The sequence below is a fragment of the Trichomycterus rosablanca genome, chromosome 15 (assembly GCF_030014385.1).
Source record: "Trichomycterus rosablanca isolate fTriRos1 chromosome 15, fTriRos1.hap1, whole genome shotgun sequence".
In the NCBI taxonomy this organism is placed as follows: Eukaryota; Metazoa; Chordata; class Actinopteri; order Siluriformes; family Trichomycteridae; genus Trichomycterus; species Trichomycterus rosablanca.
The window spans coordinates 15,616,571-15,636,801 of NC_086002.1; the positions used below are offsets into that span (position 1 = coordinate 15,616,571).

Genomic DNA, 20,231 nt, shown 5'->3' on the forward strand with positions numbered 1-20,231 from the left:
CCTTTGATACACACGTCAATAATATTACTAGAGTTGCTTTCTATCATTTACGTAATATTTCTAAAATAAGAAATACTGTATACTATCTGTTAATGACGCCGAAAAACTGATCCATGCGTTTATAACTTCTCGGTTAGATTATTGTAATGCTCTTCTAACTGGATGCTCTGGTAGATCCATACACAAACTCCAGTTAGTTCAAAATGCAGCAGCTCGAGTGCTAACTAGAACTAGAAAATTTGATCATATCACTCCTGTTCTATCATCTCTACACTGGCTGCCAGTTAAATTCCGCATTGATTACAAAATACTTTTACTAACCTAGCTCCACAGTATCTGAGTGAACTTATTAATCACTACAACCCAGCGCACAAATAGCTTACTTATAGTTCCTAGAATTAAAAAGATCATGGCTGGTGGAAGAGCATTTTCGTACAAAGCTCCACAACTTTGGAATAATCTTCCTGCCTCTGTTCGGGATTCGGACACAGTCTCAATGTTTAAGTCTAGACTGAAAACATATTTATTTTCTCAGGCTTTTGATTAGTATAGACAAAGGTGCAGAGCTTGGGGTTTCTTGGTCATAGAAACTTGTGGTGATCAGGGATGTTGGGTTGCTGTCGTTCTGCCTCTCTTGTCCGATCACTCAGGTTTGGGTAGGGGAGGTGGACGCTGATGTCCTATGAAAGCCTTCATGACCTTGTTACCTGCTTGCTCTCCCTTTTAATTATGCTGTAATAATTAGGGCTGCCGGAGTCTAAAACTCTCTGTAAAACTGTTTTACTCAACTAGCATTGTACATTATTAACTACATTCTCTATTGTTTTACCCTGAGGGCATTCCGATGGAAACCTGTTTACCCGCCGAGGTTAAGGATTGAAGTCGAGACTGCAGTGCCAACGATGCTGCTCCTGCCGGATGTGTGTGTGTGACAGATTAGAACCCCGGTACACAGTGTTTGCTTGTGGCACTGGACCTTCTGCAACACTGACCAGGAAGAAGCAGTAAGTAAAACAAATAAATGCAGTTTAAAGCCAGAAAACATAAGTATACACCGATCAGCCATAACATTAAAACCACCTCCTTGTTTCTACACACACTGTCCATTTTATCACCACCACTTACCATATAGAAGCACTTTGTAGTTCTACAATTACTGACTGTAGTCCATCTGTTCCTCTGCATGCTTTGTTAGCCCTCTTTCATGCTGTTTTTCAGTGGTCAGGACTCTCCCAGGACCACTACAGAGCAGGTATTATTTGGATGGTGGATCATTCTCAGCACTGCAGTGACACTGACATGGTGGTGGTGTGTTAGTGTGTGTTGTGCTGGTATGAGTGGATCAGACACAGCAATGCTGATGGTGTTATGCCTGATCAGTGTACATGTTTTACGGCAGTTTTTAATGCATTTTCCACTGAATCTGGTCGTATCTGATTACCCGATTTATATTTCCACCTCTGCTACTGCAGACCTCCCCTCCCCACTCCACTACATCGATGGGGGCCATAACTAACACACGCCCACTTCGACACCTGTGCAGTAACCGACCACTCCATTTCATCCGGTTCATATGGAGATCAGTATTGTGCACGGAGAGTCACGCAATGATCTCCATTATTCCCTGTCTCTGTGCAGGCGCCATAGACTAACTCGAGATTGTCAGAACTGGTGGGCTAGCGTGCATTACCGCTGTGCCACCCGAGCAACTTGCAGTTTTAAGCTAATTTGTAGGTGAAATTCAAGGCATCAGTTAAAACGTGTATGTCAGAAATGAACCAATTAGATTTAAACAACAAGCAAATTTAATTACAACAGTCAAAATGCATAGAATAGTTTTTTTAATCATATTATAACACTTGAAATTAACGGCATGCCATCACACTACCACTATGTCGGACTGTTGCTATAATGTTCTTAGTATAAAATGCTGTGTTTAAAAGCCTGGCTGTTTTTAATGAGCTACAATTTCTTACACATTTGGTTTGGTGATTGGTGAGTATGCAGGGTGATATGGTTGTAAAATAACCTGATGATTTAAATAAATGAAACATTTACATTTTCTGCATTTAGCAGACGCTCTTATCCAGAGTGACTTACAGAAGTGCTTCCATAGTAAACATTTCACTTCTCAAGTTTTAGTAAACAACAGTCGAAGAACACAAATCTGCTGAAACCTGTTAGAACCAAAGTTCTAACTTTTTACTAAGTTTTTAAACGTGTGACACACAGTGGGGTCAAAAAGTATTTAGTCAGCCACTGATTGTGCAAGTTCTCCTACTTAGAAAGATGAGAGTTCAACTATGAGAGACAAAATGTATTTTATTTTTTATTATACTTATTTTCCACCATAATTTACGAATAAATTCTTTAAAAATCCTACAATGTGATTTCCTGGATTTTTTTTTCTCATTTTGTCTCTGATAGTTGAAGTGTACCTATGATGAAAATTACAGACCTCTCTCATCTTTCTAAGTAGGAGAACTTGCACAATCAGTGGCTGACTAAATACTTTTTGACCCCACTGTACACACTAACAACACACTAGGCAATTACAATGAGGGCAATGCATTTCTCAGCCTTACGTTCATGCCGGACGAGTTTTTCGTCTTAATGCATCTCAGTGTATCACTCCACCCTATAAGTAGATCTGAAATGCTGCCAAGAATTTTAAGCATGCAAACCAACAGTGCCACAGATTAGGAATGCCACTTTTATTCTCATGATAAACTCGACAGCATTTTTCTAATCTCTTCTAGATGACCACATTAACCAACAAGATCATCTAATCTTCATCGTGTTCCAGGAACAATAAACAAATAACCTGCATGTGTGTTGTGAGCACAGATGTACAACATAATATTTATACCTCAAACATACAGGCAGCTCTACGGAAATAAAAAAGCGTCGGTGTGATTTATAATTTTCTGTTTTAAAGAAAGTATGTTTACAATAAGGACATGTAGTTTATTAAGGTAAATTTCAATCCAGATTCAGAAGAATTCTGCACTGCATTATTATAGTACTATTATCATTTCTGGCAGCATTCATTAATTGCTGGGATGATTTAAGTAGATTTTCTCATTTCCGATTGCAATTCTGAGGCTTTTATATGCAATGCAGACCGATACCAATATGATCTGACAGACACCCTCACGGGGAGCAAGTTATGTAGATTGTATGTTGCTCCCACGCCCATATGGGCTTCCTTCTACCTAACAAAAACCTGCAGGTCAATTGGCTGCTTCGAATTCCCCACTAGATGTGTGTGAATTTAGTTTTGGAAATTAAAATTGGAAGCCATTACACAAAGCAGGTAAAAAGTGAAAGGGTCTGAATACTTTCTGAATCCACTGGTTCAGGTTTTTGGTGGTCGCTTTTCATTAATTAAATGAATAGCAAAGAGTTAATGAATTGGGCAGAACAGATTCTCTACCGTTACATTATACCTCCAATGTACACCAGTATGACTAACGGCAACTCAGATCATTTTGGTTTAATAAACTACACCAATAGATCCAAAATTTTAATATTGAGACCCAAGATTTAATAATAATGCACTCCAAGAAACAAAATAAAGAAAAAATAAAGAGGTCATGTTCCAAACCATACCCCCTGCATACTAGCATCCAATTAGGGCTTCAAACAAAAAAGCTGTAAGCGGATACCCTGACAAACCAAAATTTTGGGTTACGTTGAATTGCGTGGATCATACTCTGTTTTAATAGTTTGGATAAAAACTTGTACTGAATAAAACAACTGTACACATAGCTTGCGCGCTCAGGTGGCGCAGAGGTAAATTACACAAGTCCACTACCCCTGGGATCTAGAGTTCGAACCCCCAGTGTTGGTCAGGTGTATGATTCAAATAGATGATTCCTAAATGTTACATGATTGGCTACGTCTGTGAGGGGATGGCCGAGGCGCTGTGATGGACTGTTGGTTTTCATGCTTAAAATTCTTGGTGTGGTTTTGGAAATTAAAATTGGAAGCCAGTACACAAAGCAGGTAGAAAGTGAAGGGGTCTGAATCCACAGGATCATGTTTTTGATGGTCGCTTCCAATAATTAAATGAATAGCAGAGAGTTAATTAATTGGGCAGAACAGATTCTCTACCATTACATTATACCTCCAACGTACACCAGTATGACCAATGGAAACTCAGAAAATTTTGGTTTAATAAACTATACCAGTAGATCCAAAGATTTAATATTCAGACCCAAGAAGTAATAATAAAGCACTCCAAACTACCAGAGTTTGCTTGATTGTTTTCACATTTGTGATATTCACAACAAGGATCAGTGTTTTGTGCTTGTTTTATTGGTCTTGTATTATACAGTATGTATGCTCTCAGTCTTATATTATTGAGGAGTTTAAGAATTATTTCTGTATTCTCTTGGGTCAGGATTTCTTTTAATGTTTTGGGCAAACTCCCAGTGTTAATAACTACTCCCTTTGTGGAAATACTTTGCCTCCCATAGAGGTCCATAAAATGCTTAACATCTAAAACAGTGGTAGCCCAGTGGATAGAGATTTGGGCTATCAATTGAAAGGTTCAGAGTTTGAATCCCAGCTCTGCCATGCAGCCACTGTTTGGCCTCTGAGCAAGGCCTTTAATCATCCTTGTTTCTACACTCACTGTCCATTTCATCAGCTCCACTTACCATATAGAAGCACTTTGTAGTTCTACGACTACTGACTGTAGTCCATCTATTTCTCTACATACCTTTTTAGCCTGCTTTCACCCTGTTCTTCAATGGCCAGAGAGAGAGGCCTGGGAGAGTCCTGATCATTGAAGAACAGGGTGAAAGCAGGCTAACAAAGCATGCAGAGAAACAGATAGACTACAGTCAGTAATTGTAAAACTACAAAGTGCTTCTATATGGTCAGTGGAGCTGATAAAATGGACAGTGAGTGTAGAAACAAGGAGGTAGTTTTAATGTTATGGCTGATCAGTGTATGTATATATGACAAATGCATTTTATTTTAAAAACAATAGAATAATCTGTATGTAAGGAACTGTTTGTAGAAAATCTGCTAGGTTTATTTTTTCATTCACTAAGCAATTTCTATATATAACAGACAAAAATGAAAATAAACATGTTCTCCTCCTAATGACGGCCTTTTCTTTAAATATCCTTCTACAAAACATTTGATCAGTATTTATATGAAAAAATACTATACAAAAAAACTGAAACAGAAAAGTTTAGTACAGAACATGAGGGGAAGGGAAAACACTGATCTTGGATCAGTACAGTAAGTACATTTGCCCTAACTGCTGCAGCTCATGCCCCATGACTCATAGGCATTAACATAAGAGTCTGTTCGTTACAATCAAATTGAACGATAGAAAACGTGACCCAAAATTTTGTTCACTGTTCCTGTTTCTCCTGGGCTGTGCCAGTTACCAGAAGCAGGTTGCAAGCGGTGAACTGCACACTGAGAACACTGTTCGTCTCACCCGTGTAAACTCCCACCAGTTCAGGGCTAGAACCGTCTGGAGGCGCTGCTCCTCCACCGTGAGCGTTCCTCACGTCCCAAACGCGCACCGAGTTATCCATAGCACACGAAGCAATGAGCGCACTGTCGGGGCTGAATGCCAGGCTAGTAATGGCACCTGTGTGCCCACGTAGCTCCTTCAGCACACCACCCGCTGCCAAATCCCAAAGCCTGAGCCGCTGGTCCTCACCTGCAGACACCAGGTACCTGAAGAGTAAAGAGGTACTGTTAACTTTATTGCAGGATAAATAGAATTAAGCCTGAATCTTATCATTGAACTGAAAGATAAACAGTTAATTAGACAGAGTTAGACATGTCAATTATATTACAATTATATATATAATTCAAAAAAGGAAATTGATTATTCAGATATTTTTTATGCACATCCCACAATCTCACTCCCATACATGATATACACTACTATTGTCTGTATATTGCATACACAATAGAGACACACTCATGACCAGAACCAAATTCCTCGTGTGGGTTGACATACTTGGCAAATCTGTTTGATTCGGATTCTGATTTAATAGTGTGTAAAACAAAGTCTCACTCGGCAACATCAAACTCAGTTTGAATTTTATAAGCCAATATTCAATGCCTTTTGAAGGCAGAGCTCAAAGAAACAGCAAAAATTAAAAGAGGCCATGTTTCAAACCATACCCCCTGCATACTAGCATCCAATTAGTGCTTTAAACAAAAAAAGCTGTAAGCAGATACCCTGATTAATAGTTGGATAAAAAACTTCTACTGAATAAATACAATTGTACACATATCTTGGGCGCTCGGGTGGCGCAAAGGTAAGTTACACTTGGCCACTACCGCTGGGATCTAAAGTATGAATCCCCAGTGTTGGTCGGCGTCTACAAATAGACGATTCCTAAATTTTACATGATTGGCTATGTCAGGTGGGATGGAAAAGGCACTGTGATGGATTGGTGTCGGGTCCAAGGTGTTTAACAAACAAGAAAGCTCGGAGCCCAGTGATTTCAGGGAAACCAGACCCACCACGACCCTGACCAGGATAAAGCGATGGGAAAACATCAATATAAAACAAACAAAAAAAATACACACAAAAATTCCATTAAAAATGCAATGCACTTCAAATGCTGGACTATCAATCATAAGGTTGAGGTTTTAGGTCAGACGACCACCCCTGCTGGACACTTAAGCAAGGCCCCTAACCTATAATAAATAAACTATAATCGATTGTTGAAATTTGCCATTTTTTCATTTTATTTTTACGTTTTACCCCCTGCTTTATTCCTGGTCATGATTGTGGTGAGTCCAGTTTTCTGGAAACACTGGGCGCAATGCAGTAACACCCCAAACCCCCTTGTACGTACAAACCTGACCGGACCGGAGCCCCACTGGGGATTTAAACCCTGGATCACAGCGGTAGTGGGCGTAATTTACTACTGTACCACCCAATCACTAATCTGCTAGATAAATTGTTTTATATAATTAAATTTGTTTCATTTTTACCCGACTGTGGTTTACAGTCTAAGCTAAGTAACATGTAAAGTAAAAGATAATGAATGTACTGTATATTACGGATTTACTACATACCTCCCGTCGGGCGAGAAGGCAAGCGCCAGCACAGGGCCTCTGTGACCCGTCAGTAAGCGCACTGAGCCACCATGCTGTGTACTCCACAGGCGGACGGTCCTGTCAGCTGACCCCGTGGCAATGTAGCTCGAGTTAGGGTGAAAGCGCACACAGTCGACATCGGCTAGGTGCCCGGCATAGAGGCGCAGTGGGTGGGCATGGGATGGAGTCCAAAGCCTCGCTGTGGTGTCCTTTGAGGCTGTGCAGAAGTACAGGCCGCACGGGCTCACTGAGATGTCCCAAACAGGATAGGCGTGACCTTTGTATACTGCCGCATTGCTGAAGCCATGCAGCTCCCAGTAGCGCACTGTGCAGTCCTCTGAACACGACAGTAAACCCGAACTGTCCCGTAGAAATGCCGCACCGTACACCGGTCCACTGTGACCACGCAGAGTCTTCATCTCGCTGCCAGCTTCCTCTTCTGTCTGAGAGAGAAGAAAGAATTGAAAATAGACACAAGGTGCTACCATTTTAATTTCTTTGGTTATATACACAGATGTGTATTAAACTGGTGGGTTAGTGATCAGAAGGTCACTGGTTCCAGCCCCACCTAGATCAGTTTGCCATTTGGTCCTTAAACAAGGTTTCACTGCTTTCCCACATAATTGACCTCTTTTGCACCCAGCATGGATTTTCCTGGTCTGAGCATGTAGTACTCTTAAAGTCCTGTTCTGTTCTGTTCCGTCACCTCCCATGTCATTAGCCCCTGGTAGCATTTTCCAAGTGCTGGTACCAAGTCTGCGTTCTCTTGTGCCGCCACAACAGTGGTCCCATCAATGTTGCCACCTAGTCCATGTTCTTCCCAGTCAGTACCAAATCTGTGTTTTGTGGTGGAAAACCCCTTGATGAAATACCTCAGAAACTGGAAGGACCACACTGACAAAGTCTCACATAGGGACTTGGTGTTTGTTTGTTTGTTTGTTTATTAGGATTTTAACGTCATGTTTTACACTTTGGTTACATTCATGACAGGAACGGTAGTTACTCATTACACAGGATTCATCAGTTCACAAGGTTATATCAAACACAGTCGTGGACAATTTAGTATCTCCAATTTACCTCACTTGCATGTCTTTGGACTGTGGGAGGAAACCAGAGCACCCGGAGTAAACCCACGCAGACACAGAGAGAACATGCAAACTCCACACAAAAGGGACCTGGACCACCCCACCTGGGAATCAAACCCAGGACCTTCTTGCTGTGAGGCGACAGTGCTACCCACTCTGTGCCACCCCATAGGGACTTGGTGAATGCAATCACATGGAAGAAAAATAATCACCCTTTATACTCCCATTAGTGACCTTGCAGGGCAGTGGAAGATTCCATTGGTAAGGGAGATTTCTTAGCTAGAACATAGGAACTGGTCTAAACCAGCTAGAACTGGGTATTGGGGGTCATACTATGTAACTGACTCACTTTTTGTCACATAGACCACGTACACATCCAGTAACATTTCGTTGTAGCAGTATTTTTGGAATATATGACGACTGGCAATCATGCATTTCATGCAACATTTTTCTCGCACAGTTTCCAGTTTTACCCCTTACAGCAACAGTGGAAAATATAGCAAAGGGAGCACAGGTTGTTTAAGTGATCTGTTTAACCCCTTACTCAGTAGCCTTCTGCTTAATGACCTTATCTTTGGCCCCCAATTTTGCTACACAAACTGCATCCTTCCTTCACAATACCTAATCTGTTACCCCATTTGCCCCCCATGTTGTCCACTACCTGGTTTTCTGATTTGTTACCCGTTTTCCCAGTCTGTCCCACCTTGTCATCACCCATTCTGCTCCAGTGTTGCTGAAACAATCCACTTGTGTAGTTACATGATCTGTGTCCTCTTGTCGATTGGCACCACATACTTTGACTGTATAACATTATGACCGTCAACTCACCTCTTCCTCCAGTAGGTCACAAACAAGCCGGATGTTGGACACATTGGCCTTGCGAGGCCCAGCCTTCAGCTTCCTGGCTCTGAGGCTCCAGAGTTTGACGGCGGAGTTATCGAAAGCACCAGCAAGTAGGCGGCTGTCGGGCGATACCTCTGCAGCATTCAGAAGCTGCTCTGTGTTCTCAAAGGCGTAGAAACAGATGGTAGTGAGCGATGGAGGACCCTCACGAACACGCTTGATGCAGTCCTGAAGAGCCTCCAGGGCGGCCTCGTTCTGAGGCGGTAACCCTGCTGCGACATCCACAGTCTTTGTCCCATCAACCCCATCCACTCCCGCCCAGCTTCCAGAAGATGTGGAGTTTCCTGTGGTGAGCCCTGTACCATAGAGCTGGTATTCTGTTCGACGCACGGCAGACACCTCAACCTGTGAAAAGAGTATTTTTAAAAGGTCTGTTTCGAAATTAGGCACAAGAGGAGTCCATTTATTTAGAAAACAATCTTGACAAAAATGGCACAACACGGATTTCTGCTACAAGCACAGTTTAACTGTGGGTAATTTTGGTTGCCCATTTAAAAGTAATATAACAACTTTTAAACATTTAATCATTTAAAGAAGTTTGGACCCTTCTGGTTAAATTTATCTCTCTTTTCCACCAACAATGTGCTGGTGCCAGTTCCTGTGAACTAGTGAGACTGGCTTGAAAGCCCAGCAATTACGTATGTGGTTGTGGGCATTCCATCATACAGAAACAGAAGTCAAATGACACTATATTTATTAGAATTTTAATGTGGTTTACACAGGTAGTTACTGGTTACACAAGATTCATCAGTTCAGGCTTAATGTCAAACACAGACTGTGGAGCTCCCGGAGGAAACCCACACAGACATGGGGAGAACATGCAAACTCCACGCAGAAAGGACTCAGACCACTCCAACTGGGAAATCGAATGGAGGATCTTCTTGGTTTGAGGAGACAGTGATACCCACTGAGCCACCATGCCACCCAAAGACACAGGAATGTGATCATAGTTTGCAATTTTTGATTATTTCATTAAGGGAATATCCAACTGTCAAGAATCGACTTTTCCAGCATCTGCGCACAACACACAGGGATTGTCATAGACAATGATGATGATCAAGACGAAAGGTAAATGCTTTGTTTACTTTATCTGTTATAATAGTACACAGTTATTACGTTGCAAGTTGCACCTGTCAAATTATTTGACAACAGTGGGCACTTTGTCATTTCTATTTATGTGTAAGAGCTTTTAATGCATATTACGTTTGGTCACACATCAGGTTTTGTGGCTGCACTGTTTCATTTCACTGTAATGCATTTGTTTTTCCTCCGTGAATCACTGATGATTAATTACTGCCGTTTGATGTGGTTCTCTTGCTTTTAATTGTATATTGCGGAAAAATGGGTAAACAATGTGACAATGGTGACGCTAGGACCTCCACCCATTGGCCGTTTGATTACAGGTTCGTTGGTCTCAGACTAGCAGAATCTGGGAATCAGAATGGCACTAATTTTTCTGACCAAGTACCTGTGATTTTGTGATGGAAAAGGGCTGAACCATTTAGAATTTTGCCACCAGCAACAACACCATGCCGGTGATCAATGTCTCATTTGAAAATAACACCACTTGTCATTTACACAAACACAGTTGGCTGTGTTTGAGGGAGGGAAGGTCAGGTAGGGTCACGCCCACTGTGAAATGCAATCTCCGGACTGGTCCAGGCACCTGTTAGGTGGGGAATAGGGGGAGGGGTTGGGATGAGAGGTGGTTGGTATCACATGGAGATTAGAGTGTCTCTCTTTATGTGATACGACTGAGTGGGAACACTGTCAGGTGATAAGAAGTCAATGGGCAGGTATCAGAGAGGGCACACATCTTCAGTATACACATTTCCCCTGTTTGTTACATTCCTCTGATCAGCCTTTCAAAAGACTTATTGGGTAAAGATTTCCAGTTCCATCCTGTGTTGAGTCTGACCTGTAGGTGTGTGCTGAGCACCCTGCAGATGGCACTGTTATCTTCACTCTGGAGGTAGCGCAGCAGGTACGTGTAAGCCTCATCTGTCAGATGCACCACGTACTTATGCTCCAGCAGAGAGCACAGTTTAGAATTGGAGGCCACATCCTGCAATACACACAAAATGTCAGTACACTGTAGAATTAAAATGACTGACGCTCATCATGTTTAATGTTGACAGCTGGATGACTTCTTATTAGATAGATAGATAGATAGATAGATAGATAGATAGATAGATAGATAGATAGATAGATAGATAGATAGATACTTTATTAATCCCAAAGGAAATTAGGCTTCTTTTTATATCACATCAAAAACCAGAGAACGTTTACAGCACACAGACAACATTAGCATTAGGTGTAAATTCCGATATGCAGATCACATGGTAAGAGTTGCCACCAGCAACATGATGCAACAGAGCAGCCAGATGTTGTTCGTTTTGAAAGGGAGCTGGTGATGTTTATATGCTAGCAATGCAATACTAGCAATGCAAAACTGATAGAGTTAAAAATGTGACCAAACTGAAATGTATGAAAATGACAATTGAAGCAATGTGGCGGTGTGTTAGTGTGTGGTGTGCTGGTATGAGTGGATAAGACACAGCAGTGCTGATGGAGTTTTTAAACACCTCAAGGTCACTGCTGGACTGAGAATAGTCCACCAACCAAAAATATCAAGCCAACAGCGCCCCGTGGGCAGCGTCCTGTGACCAGCGTCCTGTGACCAACGTCCTGTGACCACTGATGAAGGTCTAGAAGATGACCAACTCAAACAGCAGCAATAGATGAGCGATCGTCTCTGACTTCACATCTACAAGGTGGACCAACTAGATAGGAGTGTTTAATAGAGTGGACAGTGAGTGGACACGGTATTTAAAAACTCCAGCAGCGCTGCTGTGTCTGATCCACTCATACCAGTACAACACACACTAACACACCACCAACATGTGTCACTGCAGTGCTGAGAATGACCCACCACCTAAATAATACCTGCTCTGTGGTAGTTCTGTGGGGGGTCCTGACCATTGAGGAACAGGGTGAAAGCAGGCTAAAAAAAGTATGTAGAAAAACAGATGGACTACAGTCAGTAATTGTAGAACTACAAAGTGCTTCTACAGGGGTTGGACAATGAAACTGAAACACCTGTCATTTTAGTGTGGGAGGTTTCATGGCTAAATTGGACCAGTCTGGTGGCCAATCTTCATTAATTGCACATTGCACCAGTAAGAGCAGAGAGAAGGTTCAATTAGCAGGGTAAGAGCACAGTTTTGCTCAAAATATTGCAATGCACACAACATTATGGGTGACATACCAGAGTTCAAAAGAGGACAAATTGTTGGTGCACGTCTTGCTGGCGCATCTGTGACCAAGACAGCAAGTCTTTGTGATGTATCAAGAGCCACGGTATCCAGGGTAATGTCAGCATACCACCAAGAAGGACAAACCACATCCAACAGGATTAACTGTGGACGCAAGAGGAAGCTGTCTGAAAGGGTGCTAACCCGGATTGTATCCAAAAAACATAAAACCACGGCTGCCCAAATCACGGCAGAATTAAATGTGCACCTCAACTCTCCTGTTTCCACCAGAACTGTCCGTCGGGAGCTCCACAGGGTCAATATACACGGCCGGGCTGCTATAGCCAAACCTTTGGTCACTCGTGCCAATGCCAAACGTCGGTTTCAATGGTGCAAGGAGCGCAAATCTTGGGCTGTGGACAATGTGAAACATGTATTGTTCTCTGATGAGTCCACCTTTACTGTTTTCCCCACATCCGGGAGAGTTACGGTGTGGAGAAGCCCCAAAGAAGCGTACCACCCAGACTGTTGCATGCCCAGAGTGAAGCATGGGGGTGGATCAGTGATGGTTTGGGCTGCCATATCATGGTATTCCCTTGGCCCAATACTTGTGCTAGATGGGCGCTTCACTGCCAAGGACTACCGAACCATTCTGGAGGACCATGTGCATCCAATGGTTCAAACATTGTATCCTGAAGGCGGTGCCGTGTATCAGGATGACAATGCACCAATACACACAGCAAGACTGGTGAAAGATTGGTTTGATGAACATGAAAGTGAAGTTGAACATCTCCCATGGCCTGCACAGTCACCAGATCTAAATATTATTGAGCCACTTTGGGGTGTTTTGGAGAAGCGAGTCAGGAAACGTTTTCCTCCACCAGCATCACGTAGTGACCTGGCCACTATCCTGCAAGAAGAATGGCTTAAAATCCCTCTGACCACTGTGCAGGACTTGTATATGTCATTTCCAAGACGAATTGACGCTGTATTGGCCACAAAAGGAGGCCCTACACCATACTAATAAATTATTGTGGTCTAAAACCAGGTGTTTCAGTTTCATTGTCCAACCCCTGTATATGTTAAGTTGAGCTGATAAAATGGACAGTGAGTGTAGAAACAAGGAGGTGGTTTTAATTTAATGTTCTGGCTGATCAGTGTATGTGTGCCATTTTTGGCATGCTAGGTATTATATTTTACTCTGTTAATAGTTTCTTTTCTTTATACATCGAGTTCACTTCTCATATATTTTATATTCATATTTTTATGGCTGGAAGATACATTGGCACTGTTCTTGTATTTTCTTGGATAGGAATTTTTTTCATGTTTCCATGGTGAGTAGTTGTTGCCTGTCCTTAACGTATTTAGGGCATTCTATTAGAATGTGCATTATCATGATGGGTGTTCAGCAAGTATCGCAGGTTGGAAGATTTCCTTTTATCAGGTCTTGGTGGGTTATTCTGGTTTGCCCAACTCTACATCTTGTGTATGACTTGGTCAATTCACCTTCCTTGGTGTGTACTTGACTTGATGTTGACATTTGGGTGCTTGTTTGTGGTTGTGTTATGGCTCTGTGTAGAAATCCACTGCTGTCTGCAGAAAAGAATGATGGCTTTAAATGTGTTAAATGTGTGCTAGTTTGCAGTTCACCTCTGCCAGCAGGAACTACATGCATAAGCTAGAGATTCTCAATAAATGACCAGAAGTTGAAGTCAATTTCATTTTAGGGTCCAACCTGTTGCACCATGATGGTTCATATCATCATGAGGGTTCACTTTTTTTTTACTTAGTAATTGATGCTGTGGAAAACCTGTAGCCTGAGCTGCTGTTGCTATGACAACTACTCTGGTGACTAGCCTATCGCTAGAAGTTGATGTGTTGACTGACCTGTGGCGTGATGACACCTCGGAGCTGCTCTACAATGGCTCTCTGCTCAGAGTCCTGCTGGAAAAAGGAGTGAAAGCGGCTGAAGAAGGAATCGACCGCTCCTTTCAGACCACAGCGTGCCATATCCAAGTGCAGGTACAGGAAAAGCGGGAAGAGTAAAGAACTGACCTCCTTCCCCCACTGCACCTCTGCCTCTGACATAGAGAGACAAATTAAAGTAAATATACTGATAAAAGTAACACTGTTGGCTGAAAGCAGGACAGCTTGTCTAAGATCAGACATCTATCCTAAATATAATGATTCTTAAAAAAAGCACTTCCAGTTCATGCGTTATGTTTGCTAATCCTAGAGGCCATTCAAATCTCAAACATGATTCCTAATTGTGTTACTTACCTAGCAAGAAGTTGCGTAACCTGGAGAACTGAGTCTCATACTGCTGAGGGTCCGACTGGCACGGAGCAGCAGAAACAACGTTCCCACAGCTAGATTCTTCCTGAACTGGAAAACAGAATGAGAAAGACAGTCTGTCAGGTATCAACATGTTCCAACGTTACCATAAGTCTTCTTCATTAGGCATGCGTTCACTTAATATAGACATATACAGTGGGGTCAAAAAGTATTTAGTCAGCCACTGATTGTGCAAGTTCTCCTACTTAGAAAGATGAGAGAGGTCTGTAATTTTCATCATAGGTACACTTCAACTATGAGAGACAAAATGAGGAAAAAAAATCCAGGAAATCACATTGTAGGATTTTTAAAGAATTTATTTGTAAATTATGGTGGAAAATAAGTATTTGGTCAATAACAAACAAGCAAGATTTCTGGCTCTCACAGACCTGTAACTTCTTCTTTAAGAAGCTCTTCTGTCCTCCACTCGTTACCTGTATTAATGGCACCTGTTTGACCTCGTTATCTGTATAAAAGACACCTGTCCACAGCCTCAAACAGTCAGACTCCAAACTCAACCATGGCCAAGACCAAAGAGCTGTCAAAGGACACCAGGAAGAAAATTGTAGACCTGCACCAGGCTGGGAAGAGTGAATCTACAATAGGCAAGCAGGTCGGTGTGAATAAATCAACTGTGGGAGCAATTGTAAGAAAATGGAAGACATACAAGACCATTGATAATCTCCCTTGGGGTCAAGATCTCATCCCGTGGGGTCAAAATGATCATGAGAACGGTGAGCAAAAATCCCAGAACTACACGGAGGGACCTGATGAATGACCTGCAGAGAGCTGGGACCAAAGTAAAAAGGCTACCATCAGTAACACACTACGCTGAGAGGGACTCAAATCCTGCAGTGCCAGGCGTGTCCCCCTGCTTAAGCCAGTACATGTCCAGGCCCGTTTGCCAGAGAGCATATGGATGATCCAGAAGAGGACTGGGAGAATATCATGTGGTCAGATGAAACGAAAATGGAACTTTTTGGTAAAAACTCAACTTGTCGTGTTTGGAGAAAGAAGAAGAACCCAAGAACACCATACCTATACTGTGAAGCATGGGGGTGGAAACATCATGCTTTGGGGCTGTTTTTCTGCAAAGGGGACAGGGCGACTGATCCGTGTAAAGGGAAGAATGAACGGGGCCATGTATCGTGAGATTTTAAGCCAAAACCTCCTTCCATCAGTGAGAGCATTGAAGATGGAACATGACAGCATGACAATGATCCCAAACACACCGCTCGGGCAATGAAGGAGTGGCTCCGTAAAAAGCATTTCAAGGTCCTGGAGTGGCCTAGCCAGTCTCCAGACCTCAACCCCATAGAAAATTTGTGGAGTCCGTGTTGCCCAGCGACAGCCCCAAAACATCACTGTTCTAGAGGAGATCTGCATGGAGGAATGGGCCAAAATACCAGCTACAGTGTGTGCAAACCTGGTGAAGACTTACAGGAAACGTTTGACCTCTGTCATTGCCAACAAAAGTTATGTTACAAAGGATTGAGTTGAACTTTTGTTATTGACCAAATACTTATTTTCCACCATAATTTACAAATAAATTCTTTAAAAATCCTACAATGTGATTTCCTGGATTTTTTTTCTCATTTTGTCTCTCATAGTTGAAGTGTACCTATGATGAAAATTACAGACCTCTCTCATCTTTCTAAGTAGGAGAACTTGCACAATCAGTGGCTGACTAAATACTTTTTGACCCCACTGTACATATTGTAGACTCTTCAAATAATTGTCATAACCTCAGTATTGCTTTTATCCAAAGCTAGTGGCTGGTTAAAATTGTGTGTAAATGCCATTAAAACAATAACCAACTATTTATTATCTGAACTAGAACTCATGTAATGCTGAAATAAGAATGCATGTCTGGAGAAACATGAGGGAAAGCTGGATGAAAAGCTGGGACTGCCAGAGAGGATTCCTCACAACTGCTGCTATTACAGCCTCTGCTGGCTGATGGATGGTGCCTGCACAGAGACAGGGGAAGATGGAGATCAGTGCATGACTGTGCGCTATACGGATCTCCATATAGCACAGGTGAAAAAGAAGCAGTCGGCTACTGCACGTGTTGAAGGGGATGTGTGATAGTCATGGCACTCCTTGGTCAGGAGAGGAGGTCAGCAGCAACAGAGGTATTGAAATGCAAATGGGTATATGGGTGCAACTACATTGGGCCAACAAAAATTGTGAAAAAATGCATATATTAAAAATATAAATAGTGTGTAAAGTTAGCCTATACAAAAAACACTCTAGCTACAAACATAAAATAAGAAAGGAAGACAAGAAGACAGATTGGATGGATGGATAACATGGGCTAATAAACGTTTTCGGCCATTTAATAGTTTCAGTGTGGAAAACACTTGCATGCTGTAAAAATGAATATCTAAGTAAGCAAGAAAGAAACTGCTCAGTTAAAACAAAACTCTGGGCCGCTCAGGTGGCGCAGCAGTAAAAACACATGCTGGAACCAGAGCTGGGATCTCGAATACATCGTATCGAATCTCAGCTCTGCCTACCGGCTAAGGCTGAGCAGCCACATAAACAACGATTGGCCTGTTGTTCAGATATGGGCGGGACTAAGCCGGATGGGGTCTCTCTCCCATGACTGGTGCAATTACCACCTCTGCTGGCTGATTGATGGCGCCTGCACAGAGATGACAAAAGAGTGCTCTCAGGGTGTGTCCTCTCCGTACACAACGCTGAGCTGCACTGCACTCGTCAAAGTGCAGGTGATAAAATGCATACGGCATGCTGCCCACATGTCGGGGAGGCGTGGGTTAGCTTCATTCTCCTCAATCAGAGCAGAGATAATTAAATAACATGGTAAGCCTAATTCTAAAAGGTCTCTAATTAGTTTGAAATTTTAGCATTACAATAAGAGTTGGTTTAGAAAGCATGTTCATGCAAACTTTCTGCTCCATGCCCGATCCCACCAACTCCAACTGCCAGGTTTGCAAATTTGTATGAAGCCTGATCAAACAGACAAGTATGGTGCAGCACACTAAAGTACCCATGAGGTTTGCTGCCATCTCCTCAGCAGACTGAGACAGCTTGGCCCCTTTCAGCGATCCCTCCACGTCCACATACTGCCTTCTTTTTAGGTACTGGGTCACAGCATTTTGGATATTTTCTGTCCGGCCCCGCTTCATTACCTGTAAACATGACCAGGAATGTGTGATATTGAACAGATTTCAGAATTGCCATTTTTGAATGTAATTTATGCCTGAATTAAATGACTAGCCAATATCAAGGATCTAAACTACACCAATCAGGCATAACATTATGACCACCTTCTTGTTTCTACACTCACTGTCCATTTTATCAGCTCCACTTACAATATAGAAGCACTTTGTAGTTCTACAATTACTGACTGTAGTCCATCTGTTTCTCTGCATGCTTTGTTAGCCCCCTTTAATGCTGTTCTTAATGGTCATGACCCCCACAGGACCACCACAGAGTAGGTATTATTTGGGTGGTGGATCATTCTCAGCACTGCAGTGACACTGACATGGTGGTTGTGTGTTGGTGCGTGTTGTGCTGGTATGAGAGGATAAGACACAGCAATTCTGATGAAGTTTTAAAACACCTCACTGTCACTGCTGGACTGAGAATAGTCCACCAACCAAAAATATCCAACCAACAGCACCCCATGGGCAGCATCCTGTGACCACTAATGAAGGTCTAGAAGATGACCAACTCAAACAGCAGCAATAGATGAGCGATCATCTCTGACTTTACATCTACAAGGTGGACCAACTATGTAGAATTGTCTAATAGAGTGGACAGTGAGTGGACACGGTATTTAAAAACTCCAGCAGTGCTGCTGTGTCTGATCCACTCATACCAGCACAACACACACTAACACACCAACACCACGTCAGTGTCACTGCAGTGCTGAGAATGATCTACCACCCAAATAATACCTGCTCTGTAGTGGTCCTGACCATTGAAGAACAGGGTGAAAGCAGGCTAAAACAGTATGTAGAGAAACAGATGAACTACAGTCAGTAATTGTAGAACTACAAAGTGCTTCTATATGGCAAGTGGAGCTGATAAAATGGACAGTGTGTGTAGAAACCATGAGGTGGTTTTAATGTTATGGCTGATCGGTGTATGTGCTAACAGAATAACAATAACATCTATCCATTGAAATAAAATCAATTTTAAAAATCAGATTCTTTAAAGAATAAATAGCATCACAAGGGTGTGTGGGATCCTATGCCAACAACCCTAAAAGCTTTTGTTCGCCAAGCTGAACTTAATAACAATACTTAATAACAACTAAAAAGAAAGAAGAAATAAATATCAGGTAAAATGGGTCTCTAATGATAAGACCCTCTTCATGTTCCATTTTGTACGTCCTGGAGTGGCACCTAAGTGGCTAATAAAAAGAGGCCTAGAACAGAGCCTTGGGGTACACCACATTACATTCTAATAGATGAGCAAATCTGAGAAATCTTCTTAACACTTACAAATTAATAATAGTCTGTCAACCAAGATCCCCACCAGTAATGAACTTGTTGGTCTAAACTGACTGGGTTTTCCAGTTAGTCCATTCAATTATGTTGTTAAAATATCAATCAGTCAAATATTCAAATCCAACCAAGACAAAAACAGATACTTTTGCACACTGTACAAGAACATTTTAGAAACTAAGCATACAGACCGAGCTTAGAGGTTCATTTAGAGCAGCATGATACACAACTGACTCTTAATTTTATTATTATTTTAATTCTTACCGTTATACTGAAATGAAAAAGCAGTGAATGTTTTTTACCTACCTCACAGAATCTCGTCAGCTTAGCTTTACGAAACTAAACATAAACACTAGCTAGAATTTAAAATGAAATTATGCAACTCATTGCACAAACGAATATGATGTGCAATTATGCGTGATTAAGATTTAATACTGACATTTATTATGAGAGAACGTTAGCATTAACATGCCTAGCTATGTAGCTACAGTAAGACTTGCGGGGCCAATTGCAAATCACTAATCTTTTATAACTAGTGCACTAGGTAGTGTATAAAAACTCGTTCACTCATCTTCACTGTAGCGCTCCAGTATAGGCCAAATAGAGCTAATTAGTATTTATCCTTAAAACTAACATGCTAGTGAGTTAGTAATGTTACTCATACTTTACCAAGAAATTACATGAGTTAACTTTAAATGACACATTGTAATTGCATCTTTACTTACTTTTAATCGTTATTCCTGTCACTACTAAAAATAAATATAAATTCTCAAAATGTAAGCGTTTATCCGGCTAATGCGATGCTATTACAGCAGCCACATCATTTACTGCTTCACACTTCCGGCACAACGTGAAGCGGCTGTGAAGTTACGGCCTTCCAATTTAAAATGATCAGATTTCAGTATAAAATACCTTAATAATCATAATTAATTTATCAAAACACACAATATATACAGTATATACAGAAAATATACATAAAGATCTCCTAATTTTTGATTTATTCCAAAAACTTAATTTTAACCTGAATTAGCCATTAGGAAAACTTGTATCAATGTGAATTTAAATACACAATATTATCCTGCTGGACA

General features: G+C 41.7%; 1 protein-coding gene across 2 annotated transcripts; it reads right to left on the reverse strand.

Annotated features, from left to right (window-relative positions):
- Window positions 1–5,042: 5,042 nt before the first annotated feature.
- taf5l (TAF5-like RNA polymerase II, p300/CBP-associated factor (PCAF)-associated factor) lies at window positions 5,043–19,948 on the reverse strand. 2 transcript variants are annotated; one of them, XM_063010369.1, is made up of 8 exons: window positions 19,869–19,948; window positions 17,679–17,820; window positions 14,612–14,716; window positions 14,219–14,412; window positions 10,996–11,142; window positions 9,003–9,422; window positions 7,069–7,532; window positions 5,043–5,706 (listed from the first exon to the last, which is right to left on the reverse strand). In XM_063010369.1, exons 2-8 carry the CDS (start codon window positions 17,815–17,817, stop codon window positions 5,373–5,375), a joined length of 1,803 nt encoding a protein of 600 aa, XP_062866439.1. In that variant the 5' UTR covers window positions 17,818–17,820; window positions 19,869–19,948; the 3' UTR covers window positions 5,043–5,372. The 2 variants fall into 2 exon arrangements, with proteins under 2 accessions (XP_062866439.1, XP_062866440.1); XM_063010370.1 differs by lacking the exon at window positions 19,869–19,948 and adding an exon at window positions 19,450–19,526.
- Between the last annotated feature and the right edge of the window lie 283 nt (window positions 19,949–20,231).